General features: G+C 43.5%; 1 protein-coding gene across 1 annotated transcript in view; it reads right to left on the bottom strand.

Moving 5' to 3' along the window:
- LOC146207347 (SEC14-like protein 3) overlaps positions 1–12,641 on the bottom strand; it is a 44,830-nt gene that overhangs the window by 31,248 nt on the left and 941 nt on the right. Inside the window, exons 2-3 of the mRNA XM_084586555.1 lie at positions 3,486–3,555; positions 1,544–1,587 (exon numbers count right to left, since the gene is read on the bottom strand). Of these exons, the coding sequence (XP_084442681.1) occupies positions 1,544–1,587; positions 3,486–3,555 (114 nt within the window). The remainder of the gene's footprint in view (positions 1–1,543; positions 1,588–3,485; positions 3,556–12,641) is intronic.

The raw sequence follows: 12,641 nt of genomic DNA, 5'->3' as shown, positions 1-12,641 counted from the left end.
CGCAGCATGCGAGTTTTCGTTGGGTATGCTACTGTACACAACGAAATTGGAGTTTCATTTGTTCCATAGTGCACGTTACCGAGATTGGGCTGGTATAGCTTCTGTAAGGCGTCGCTGATAGCTGTTTTGGGGCCTAATTTGTAGCCACATTTCTTCTATCGAGCGCTCAATAAAACTTAGAGGAAGCTGTACAGTCCTCAAGCAAGTCTCCATCCGAATCTAGCTCAACCACATGATACGCTTCTTGACCATTAAATTGTTATGCTTTAGTAAGGCGGCGATATGGAACTATGAGAGCCTGCATGTGAAGAAACTGCAACGAACGCCGTCCATCCTTCATGTGCCTCATAATCACATCATTTTGGCGCTTAAACTTGCAAATCGGTTAACTAGATGTAAAAATATTTGGGGAAAACTTAAGCTCTGTCTTTAAGGGTATGACGCGACAGCCTTTTATGGCTCCCATCTGCGGCTGCCCTTGCAGGTATTCTTTCGCTGATATGTGCATTTCTACTCGCTGCATCACCAATCCCTTAATTTATATCTCGCTCATACTCAGTAGCATACACTCATAACCTACCACATCATATGAAAGACTACCGAGCATAGACGTACAAGGCCAATTTAGCCAAGCCATACCAACATGCCTGCGAGTACTAGGATTGGCATGTCTGGCCCGGAATTCAAATTTACATGTGACATCTTAAAAGAGCTACCCGTGTTATCGACTCATGCCAGCCAGTCCGGTCTCGTGATATCACATAATCCGCTAACAGTCAGTACCCGACCATCTTATCTGTCAATTACTGCCTGACAGAAGCATTCTCGTGGCGTTTCGCTGACACATCGACTGCGAATTTTGTGAAGAATGGGACCTTTAACAGCATCGCGTTAAAACTAGTCGGTTTAAAAGCGACTTTAGTTGTAGTAGCCTGTATAATATTTATTACTGGAGATATATAATTGTTATGGCGCCTTCGACTCGAATGTTTACGGGCGTTTTCGATTACAGTACAAACGAAAACTGTAGTTTAACTATCATCACATTTGTTCCAGTCTGTGTACTGAGGCCATTCAGATCACATTATACATATATACTTGGCTTAAGGAGCGGCGAATACGTCTAACTTCTAATCTCTGATAAGTTCAGTTAATGAATGTCCGCGTTGCTTAAAAAGAGGCATTCCACACCCAGTTATTATCTTCCTGAAATAGCCACTCGAAAACAAGTTAAAGAACAAATGTGAAGGACGAATCACATTAATTACGCTCTCCCATTACGGAAAAAAATCATGAAATCAGAAAAGGCAGTTCAGTTCCTTGCATTGTTTACTTTTCTTTTTGTTGTTGCCACGTGCGCGATAAGACCGTTTGTGGGGATAGCCTTCGATACGATAGCATGGCAGGGCGACTGAAGCGATCTCTACGGCATAGCTCCTTCGCCGCTTCTCGGGCGCCCTCCAAGGGCGCAGAATCTCTGCGGAGAAGGACATGTAGTGCATGGCTTCCGGTTCCTCCTCTCCCTTTCTTTCTTTTCCCTCACCTTGCGCAGAAGGTCTCCGGCCTTGGCCACGTCGAGGTCACGGGCTGCGAATGGTACGAAACAATCAGGAAGACATGTACGTGAATGTTTGTCACGTGGACTTAATTCTGCGTGGCTGCTTTCGGTTTCACTTCATTCACGGTACATTTCGGATTCGCAGTTCTTAAAGGGAGTGCTATTGCTTGTAGTAATGAATTGGTTTCGGACGATTTTAGCACTCTTTATTTTGCAAGTGACATGTTTCCGTTTTTGTATTTTTTAATGTCCGCAAATGAAAGCCTAAATAGTATGAAAATAATGATCTCGGCAACACGTCCTTCGAGACATGCTCGTGTAAACAAGTGGTCACACGTAGTAATGTCCTTTTGTTTCGTGCTCTTATATCGTCATAGTCCTCTTCATCTAGCACTCGCGCTACAAACTTGCTGTTTAGAAGGTAAAATCTCTAACATCGCAACGCTCCCTACGAAGTTTTGCACCTGCGAGCAATACGTTTTCTTTTTTTCTTTTTTTTTTCTGATTTCATTTCATTTCATTTATTTTACCCTCAAGGCCCGAGGGCATTTAAGAGGGGAGTGGTAGAATACAATAGATGTATATATACAGTGCAGGAGATATGCAGTTATGTACAGGGTGTTACAATTCTAATCATACAATATGAGCTAACGCGGAACAAAAACGCTGATGATCAATGATGGAAGCAGTACTTCTGGGAAGGTGGTTCCAGTCCTTTGCTGTTCGCGGGAGGAAAGACTCGGCTGCATGTTTAGTTTAAAAAAAAGGAATACAGATTTTATGTGAATGATCAACTCGTGACGAAACATATGATGGGAGAGGTATAAGATCGCTGCGCAGACTGGGGTTATGAAACATTATTTTATAAAGTAAACAAAGACGAGCGTACTTTCGACGGCTAGCAAGAGATGGTCTTTTTCCTCTTTTGTAGATGCATAGGCTATTCAGGCGGCAAATTTCTTCGAAGAAGAATGAAAAGCGTCACTTAAAAAATTAAAAGCGCAAATTTCTTGAAACTGTCAGTAAGCTGTCTTGAATCAAATTCATGCAGCGTCATGCAAAGTTTTATCCAATCTCCTTCAAAAACTTATAGGTCAGTGGTATTGAGGCATCAATTCAAATAACATAGTACGATACTCGCCAAGCTGGGAACCGAAGTTTCATCAGCAAGCATAAAGATCTGACATAGCCGGCAAGCCTCAGCTAAGAAGAAAGGAGTGCTGCGGTACAAACAATTTGAGACACAACGATAATGCACACAAAACACTAGCTTTATTTGGGACCAGCTAACCATCCTCTCTGAGCTAGTCGCGTACAACGCAAGAGCCGGAACTGAAAAAGTAGCGATGAAACCGAACCATGAAGTAGGTTATGCCGCGGCTGTATGCGATGATAACGATTGAGCCAGGAAGTACACAAAGCGCGACGTGGAAACAAAATGAAATTAACAAAGAGACACATAACTAATTATGGCGTGGACTACACCAATCCGAAGGGTTAAAAGAAGCTGCTTAACCGCATGCTCTCGAAATCACTTACTTTTCAAGGGAAATTCGTGAAGTATTGTTTCGGAGGAGGTATACTATAATAGGAGGCAGCCGACAATGCCGCACAAATGTTAGAGCCGCAGTTTAGTTGTGCTAATATTTTCTGTCCGTGCCGTTGGTCCCCAGGTTTCAGCAATATACGGGCTTATAATTATGAAAGCGGCATTTCCTTTTTTTTTTTACTCCCACCGGCAGACAAATGCGACATTGAGAGCTTCTTAAGAGTATCGCCACAACAACTGCTCGATATTCAGGCGGCGCACTGACAGCAAGGTCTTTGCGTTCAGTATTGTTTGTATATTGCTTTATTTTTGCTTTATTATTTCTGCAATTTATGTCGGCGCAGAGACTTCATTTGTACAAAACCGGCTTTAACTCACCTCGAAGCCAGCGTAGCAGATAGGCGTCGGTGAACTCCTCTCTCCACACGTCTTGCACGGCCCCCTTTAGCTGCATAAGCCGAAGAGAATCCGCGTGTAATCATTCGAGAGAGGATGGAAACACTCACAAACAAACATCAGAAGAGGGTTTTCCCCGGGGCATTTGGCTATGTGTATAAGTTGAGCAATAAGTCTATAACCGCAGCTTGCTTTCCTGGTGTACTTCTTTTGCTATGCGGTGTCCTAAAGCACTAATCGGTTTAACGTGACGCCAGTCTTCAGCACTGTGGAATTTAAATTCACTTTGCTTTTAGGGAAATTCCTAACTATCCGTGTACGACTCATAACTGGCCTCGAGAGTTGAGCAAACAAATATCTGGTCTGGTTATTAGTTGCTGCACATGCTAATTGATAATTGATTTCAAATAGCCTACATTGGCATGATACTTTCTATGTCGGTGCTTATTTCATCGTGCTTGATAACGGCTTCATAAGGACCGCGTTATTTTCTCGTGTATATATCGTGTGTATGGCTGTGATGAGGTGCACGGGGTGTACTCGTGGTAACCTTTGAACACGCCAAATGTGACCAAAATATGCGGCCCTCATGGGCTTCGATTTTAAGTGATTTATAATGCATCATTGAGCAGTTGGTGATAACCGATTTATAACGGTGTCTCCAAGAAAGCGGCAACAACAGCCGCAGACAAGAATTTATTGGAAAACGGCTTTCAGCAGCGAACTTTATAGTACGAAATTGCTTGTCTTAATGCACCTTTGTTCTTTATTTTAGAAATGCATATCGTTTCCTTGGGTGAAGAGTGAAAATGCACATTTCAATGCTTTTTGATGCCTATGACTTCTAGCTCAGTCCCCACTAAAGTTGATGGAAATGTTTGGAAAATCAGAAAATGGGCCACTAATTTCTTGTGTGACCAGCTTTGAACGGCGTAGAATGGAGTCGAAAATGGGCGAAGCGACAAAGAGGTTCTGGGATCAGCAGTTTAGAGATTATCACTTACTGCCAGTACATCACACACTGTGTTGTATAATTAAGTGATCCTGAGTAGGAACGCTATAGTAGCTCTGACGCAACCGACAGGGTGCGGTTTATATCACCAACAGCTCTCCTCTTCCTTAATGCAGTATTTCTTATGCGGTCTCCTGCCGACCGCAGTACCAGTCGTCTTATATATTTCGAGGAATATGGTAAGAAAGGTGCGTACGAATTCCACGAATACCTGCATATGTAATTTGCGAATAATAGTGTTACGTTAGGCGGTGCATGCACTGATATGCGCATAAGAAAGACACAGAAGAATCTCGGTAGTTTTGGCGAAGACGACGACGACGTTCGAGCAGTGTCGGCTGGTGCCTGCAGGAAAGGCCTGTTGTGTGAAAGCCTTGTCTCCCGTCTCCGCTCTCTGAAACCTCAAGCTGAACTACCCCTGTAACAATATATTTTTCCAGGATGCCGACTACTGTAACGTTGGGCACTTCCGGCAAAGCCGTGACCACAGCGTAAATGAAAACAGAGGCCGCGCGATAAAGTAACCTCCGGCGGCGAAGTGCGTCCTTAAGCAGGAAAGTGCAGCCGCTTCGTTAATCGGCCGCGCCGTTTCGCCTTCAGAGCACCGCGGCTTTATTGTATTTAGAGGCCAGTGACTGAAACCTCGGCCTCGAAATGGAACCCCTCAAGGTGCTAGAAAAGGAGTACTTGCACTTTTGATTTTGCTTCGAGGTGCTTGAGCCTATCTAGAGTACGTTGTCCACGTGCCATATAGCAACGGAGGATGGCGTGTGATTCGCATTGCAGATCTGAGGTCCTCCACATGGTCAGGTATGAATGAGCAAGACAAGAAAGAGATCATTTGATTTCAGAGAAGGAATATGCACTATCGATAGCCACGCCAAATAGGCCTCTTTAAAAAGGAAATATGAGCTGCTAATCGAACCAAATAGTGTTTAATTGTATGCAACGTTGAGAGATACTATATTGCGAGTGAGCGCGCGCGTGCGCGCGCATGCTTAATACAAAGCTGTTCTCGCGCTCTTTATGAAAAGCCGAGCCATTTCGTTTAAAAATTATATCGACCCGCCAGACTATGTTAAATTTCCCCAAGAAAATGTGACGCTGCTCGAAATCTCTCTTTTCCCTAGCTTTCTTGCGGATCAGCCAATCAATCGGTACTTAATCAAGTCATTAGCTGATTTGGTAATCAGTCATTCAGTCAATCGGCCAAAGAAGCAATCGATCAGTCATCCAAATAGTCGACCAAGGAAGAAATCAATGCCTATTTTGGAATAAAGTACATATATATATATATATATATATATATATATATATATATATATATATAATGTAATGGGGGGGGGGGGGGGTGAAGCAAACATCGTTTTCATCGTCATGTCCATGCACGAGTACAGTGTGATATCGCTGCAGCCGATCACGCCTCGCGTAAAACATATATCCTCGCATTACGCAGTAAACATCGCCATCTCCATCCAGTTCCCACTGCAAAGCACTCTCGCGCTGTGAACTGAACATCGTCTTCTCCATGAAATTACATCTGAGGCCGCTCCTTAATTTAACCTGGGTAAATATTTACGCCACACATATACCACTGCGGCGGGGAACGACGGCTAACACTCGTGAAAGTTGGTTCAAGGATAGTTGCACATAGAATGACTCATACTCACGGCGTCCGGTCTCATTATAGCTGTCAATCAAATGACATCAACCGAAAATTATAATTATCCTTGCCTACTGTGAGGAAGGTAGGTAAAAATAAATCCTGTCTCCACCGGGAATCGAACCTCCAACCCTTGCATCCCCAGCCGAGCGCTTTAACCACAGCACCCCGCCCAGGTTTTTTCTTCATTTTCTGTTAACAATAAAAAATACAGTGGAGCAATGTGAAAATATAATCACAAACAGCGCTAGCGAAAAGTAAGGCTTCACAGAGTTTCAAAAAAGGATGGCCTGCCTTTTCGTGAGCATAGTTTAGAAAACCAACAGTATCATTGCGAAATTTTCTTTATTAATCAATTTTCACTTGTGTTTTATCTTGTTCCTCCGTTATTTGCCATTCGCTGTTTCATTTATAATTTGCGATAGTATTTTTTTGCACACCCAACCGTACGTGCTTTGCCAGTAACCACATTTTCTTAAGTAACTGCTAAATCGAGCGTTGAGGTGAAAAAAAAAAAAAAAAAAAAACGAAGTAAACTCTAAATGTACTTTTTTTTTCTTTTTGGCACCGGAATGCTATATTACATCGCTGAAAAGAAAATTGGTTCGTAGTAAACGATATTTACCAAAAACGAAACACCTATCGACTTCTAAACTCAACATGAAAAAGTTTCCGAATTAAAAAGTAAAAACCGAGAAATCTAGCCCCCTATGTATAACTGAGCAGTACAAGCACGGCACGAGGTTTGTCGGTCTGCACATGATGTAGAAGAGGAGAGCAAGCTGCCGGGGTATTTGGTGATGCATAATGTGAAGAAGTCAACGCAAAACACGGAGCAAAGTCAGAAAAAAAGGAAACATAGGCGATTCCTTCATTTTGTCTTTTGTCCGTATTTTATGCTGACTTCTTCGTATTATCGATAACGTAGAAAATAGGGTCTAAAACCAAATACACGAGTATAGAGAGACGACAAGGTATACACCCTCCCCACGAAAGTTTACCTAAAGTATGCATTCATTCGGAAGTGACTATAACTTCTGCACAGAGTCGCGCAAAAAAAAAAAAAAAAAAAAAAAAAGGCATTAGAGTTAAACTGAAAAAAATTTATATAAAATACAGCGTCGTGAAGAGCGCTCCGCGAGGTTGCTAAACGACGATGCTGCTGAAGGCATGAAGTTGAGGTGGTGGATTTCGAGGTTTTTTTGCAATTGCGGCAGCAAGCCTTTTGCCGCGGAGTACGGGTCGACGGCAGGCTGCACACTGCGAAGTCTGAAGGAGCTCGCCTGGCGCAGTGCATCGGTGACGCACTGGGATTGTTAAAAAAAAAATGCTTACATGTTCTTCTCGCGGCGCCTTTAATCCAAATGGCTTTGGCGCCTGCCGAACATTCATTTCGAACGGCCCGTGTGGTGTACTAGAGACGAGTGTCCACGTTCGCGGGATACGTCTCATGCTGTGTGCGCGTGCGACGTCTGAACGTTACAAGGCAAAAGCTAGCCGGCCTTTATACGACCACACCGCCTCGCACGGCTGTTACCGCCGCGGAGTTCTTTGTCAACATAACTTATCGGCCAGACTTGGAAGAACAGTAAGCACATGTGAGATACACACCCAGGGGAGTAACAAGATGCTGCGCTGCCCGTATTCGCGCGTTATGGGGAAGTGAAAGGGCGACCTCTTATCTGCTTCCGTATCATCAGCGACTGCCCTCTTTTTAGCTTCTCCAGAATAGAGATACGGCGTCTGCGGGTGCGACTTTGGTGTTTACAAGTTTTTCGGAATCCTGGCTCGCCATCGTAGGATCAAAACACTCGCGCAAGACACCGCGGCGCTGTTCTAGACGACACAAGACCATGCGGATGACAATTCAACCAGAGAAATCCCAGTCTGATTGGATCCACTTCACGTCTATAGAGTCATTGGACAGCGATGAAGTCCTTTTGTGATCTGCATTGCGCAGCGATCAAGGAAGACTTCCGTCGCATAACTGTGCGAACCGACACCTCAAGAAGGAAGTTCTCGAATTATATTTGCATTCAGTAAATAAACGCCTTCGCTTCTGATGTAAATGGCTTCATTCTATGACGCTAGCTACAGTGAAGACATTATTTCCCGTTTTTCATTTTCCTCAATGAATGCTGCCGGTCAGTTGCGCTACGGAAAGGCTATGTTTTAACGGAAATTTATCACAATAAACTGTCATAATTTCACAACAGCGGCGGAGAGGTGTGTTTGCCACCCCTTCAGTGCCAAGATATAATTTGGGTTTTAGGTATAACAGCACCTAAAAAGTCACTAGTGCAGGGAAATTGTGCCGCTCCAACCCCAGCGAACCATAATCTGCCTAAAAAGCAAGCAATAACGTCACAAATTGTTGTATGAAACTACAGGGAAAATTCCTTTTATCTGCGTTAATGGCACTGGTTAGTAAGCAAGTTTACGAGGCTGGTAGTTAATGCACAGAAGTTATAGCAAATGTTGCATGCTTGCACACAAGCGCTGCGTATTTCTACTCCGTACTCGTCCGCCAGGATTGGTGGCTGCGATTCATTTAGATCGGTTGTTCGATGCTTGCACTTAAGAGTACGCATTGTGAAACAGTATATAGAAAAAAAGAAAGTATAAGCTAGAAAAGGCAGCCGAGCAAAGCAAGAAAGCTATGGGCGGACCGCCAACTGTTAAAAGCTTGTAGACTGTTAAGAAAACCCTGCTTTCGCAAGACCAACTGCTCCTCCAGAATCTGTCGAGCCCATGGCGCCACATATAAACGGAAAAGAGGGAGCCCATTTGGCGATGAATTTTAAGTAACAGTGGCAAAAGGCGAACCCAGCTCGAGCAATAAGTGTAGCGCATGAAGAAAACTAAATCGACTAATTAAAGAAGCGCTGAGGTCGAGTGAGATTGGAGGAAGTTTTTGATTCTCAAGTGAGACCTCAGCCTTTCCTTAGTTTGTTGGTAGCTAGTGCTGGGCAATGCGAAACACTGATAAAATCAATATGGTTAATGAGACGTGAGTCCTTGGTCCCCAGCGGCCACTGCTGTCAATGCGGGAAGGCCCCAGTTATACACGCTGCCATGCGAAGATTATTAATTCAGTGGTCGCTCCTGATAAAAGTTGGATTTGGTGGGAGGAATGTACACTTGCACGGAGGAATTTACGCTGAGTCGTCTCGTTTACTGGGACTGGAAATATGACAAGGACGCCACGGCTGTCGTCGCTGTCGAGGCCTTAGTAAATACTTAAGCGATATGGAAGTAGTTCAACGCCAAAATTTGCGTCTCTTTCTGTTTATTGATTGCGGCAAAAGGAGATGAGGAAGTTAAGTAAGGTGCACATATGGTGCTTAAGCGAGTGTTTGCATCGCGTTTAGGACAAAAATGGCGCGACTTCACCGGGAGGAATCAAATTGCCAATGCGTTCATCATAAACTGTCAATATTTCTGCTTCCGCACGGGGGAAGGAAAAGCTAATTGCACAGCCTAGCCGGCACATTGTCGCAGTGAGCATATTTATTGTGATTGCCCAGACTTTTTAGTTGGTAGCCTAAATCTCTGTGGCTACACTTCGATGACTTTATTAGTCAGTAATGATCATTGGGTCGCTACAACCTGTGTTTTTGTTATACCTCCACACTATAAATAAAACGCAGTGACCGTCACAGAATTACTTATTCTACAACAATGCGAAAACAAGAACAAGCACTAACTCTATGCACCGGGAAAAATATCTGCTGCAGACTTTATGACATTGGATTTTAACAAAGCTGATAGAAATGCTTGATAATCAGCAATTGATGCTTGTGTTCGGCTATCGAGATTGATCATATCGACCAAAACTTCTGAAGTCACGTTTAATTTCGACCAATCTTTCCGATTCATAAACAAACGGGTGTACAGGGCGCAAAACCCCACACCATCCATTAAAACTACCAGCATCTCATCACACAACACAATTACGGTGACGTTTCATTCTCAATCTTGTCACTGGAAATGCCATGCCACTGCCGCTATGCACCTGCGTTCTGGATTCTGCTAGCTTTCCTATTTAATTGTAGAAATAAAGGTCATGCATTATAAATAAATTGCTTACATCATTCCAATGGATAGTCTAAATAAATTAACAGCAGTTTTTATGCGACGCTCGCTTTTTGGTATATATCTGTGAGCAGTGTGAATTTTAGACGCTAGTGATAGTTCCCGCTAAAACTCTGCACACGTAGGAGGCTGTCTCCTTACGAGTCACAAACAGTCGCAGCTCAGCGGCAGAAGGCGCAAAGGGCATTTAAAAGCACGGCCTGTACGATACCCGCACGCAAACGAGTGCTGTAAAAGCATGCCACGGGAGCAAGGCTGACTTTGATTTGTGGTGTCTTTATTTTTGCAAATAAAAGCTAGTTTTTCTGACTGCTGTATTAATTTGAGGCGCCGACAGAGCTGGGACAATAGTACTAAGTATGTATTATAGATGACACAACATCGCGTTTCTGCTCTTCTGTGTTTGCAGAGGGGTCGAAAAACATTCGAATAAAGTAATGGATAAGCATAAAGAACGAAGCGATCGAGGAAAAGTAGTTTGCGCACATTTGTATCGTGGAACACTACAGTAAGTCATAATACTCATACAGTGATCATCTAAACATCAATATAAAAGCAAACTTTATCCTTAATATCCGATTTAATAACCTTACGAAAAAATGGAGTCTCTTTATTCTTCCTTTTTAATTCAGAGATTAGGAGCAGATAGATATCAAGCCATAATGTGTGTCTGGACGGCAACCCTGTAGTTTTCAGCACCGAACCAAAATAAATTCGATTCCTTATGTTGCATGAAAAAAAAAAAAAAAAAACACGGCGCATTAGAAACGTCCAAGCACTCTCATAAGAACAAGAGTGATGCAAATGGCCGGCCAAAATCCAATTTTGTATTTTATAGGGCGTTTAATTTCATTCCACTTTAGCCCTGGGCCCACCTAAACTGCAGATGGTATACAAATAAACAAAGGGTATTTGTCTAGAAAGACGATGTCCGGACGCAGTGTACGAACTACATCAAAGTTTACATTGTGAAGCTATAGTGCTCATCGAACGATGCAAACACACTAGAGCACCTATGTGTTGGCTTGCTGAATGACAGAAATCGCTGGACTCTATCCAGCACAGTGACTTTGACGCTCATGTCAATGGCATCCCTCTATGTGAGTCAGCGAGCTGGTGTAGAACTGGTCCTATCATTGCGTTTGTCACCCGTTCTTTCGGGCAAAAGAACGGCTTAGACTGCAAAATAGCTTGAAACAGTTGCTGTTATTACATTTCAAATGCATCTGATTCGGAGGCTCAGGTAGTCGTTGCGTTCGCTTGCTCAGAAAAATAGTGATTCCACTTAGTGCCCAGGCCAATCGTTTTCTGGCTGAAACGAACACCGCGATTGATCGAAGGTCAGCGGATGAAACTACTGCCGCGGTGACCACATTTTGATGGCGACAAAATAAATAAATATCCATGAGCATTGTGATTTCTGCCTAGTTATGGAATCTCAGTTGTCCTCGCTTCGCCCTTCATTTGACTCTTCGCTTGCGGCATGATTGAGGTGTCCACCACGTTTCTATTTCCTCAAGAACTAAAATGAATTCAGATTTCCATCAACGGCACGACACTTGTCTGTGCTTTGTTCATAAAATATTTGCATTTTCCTGCCAAATAGATTAACAAAGCTCCTTCTCTCTCCGGCATCTTATAAAAACGCAGCATTACAAGCGACTCAAGGATTTCGCAGCTTTCTGCCGTGGAGAGGAAAGGAAGCTACGAAGCAAGGTGGCGCCTTCCATACGTATAACAGGTGGCGACATCGCAGGTGCATGCGCTAGAACAGCATGGAACTAAAACAGCTTACAAATGGCTCCTCGAACTTATAGCTTTCATTTCGCTGCATGATGTTGCGAGATGGTGAATGAAAGGAAAATTTAAGCATGCTCTCAGATATAGAGCAGATAAGTATTGCGCACTCACTCAGCTTTTGCACGCAGTAGTCGAGCCAGCGTCAGAGACGTGAGGCAGAGCCGGATATCCTCGCCTTCCCTCCGAGATTAAGCAACTCCCACGAACTGCCCATTACAAAAGTCCGTATCGCATGCTGCGATACCACTCGTATAGCTCATATGGCACTGTGCGATCGAAGCAACCAGTCCTACAGCTAGCCACGAAGGTTTCACTAACGCTTAGAATGCTTAGGCACAGCTGCCGTTGCTTAAATAACGTAAATAACTAAGCGCGTCGAGTACCTACTGTTTTGAATCAACAGAATTTACATCGAGAACGGCATGGACCAGAACGGCTCCACGTCAAACGTTTAATATGGGCATCGGTAGGAAGGTTTTCTTTGAGACCGGGCAATAAATGCAAAAGTTTCAAAGCCTGGCCTCACAGAAAAAAAAAAAAAAAAAACGAAAAGGCAGAAAGAAAATAA

This window comes from Amblyomma maculatum, chromosome 1, assembly GCF_055883805.1.
Source record: "Amblyomma maculatum isolate TAMU_Amacu chromosome 1, ASM5588380v1, whole genome shotgun sequence".
In the NCBI taxonomy this organism is placed as follows: Eukaryota; Metazoa; Arthropoda; class Arachnida; order Ixodida; family Ixodidae; genus Amblyomma; species Amblyomma maculatum.
This window is presented reverse-complemented; position numbering and strand designations above follow the sequence as displayed.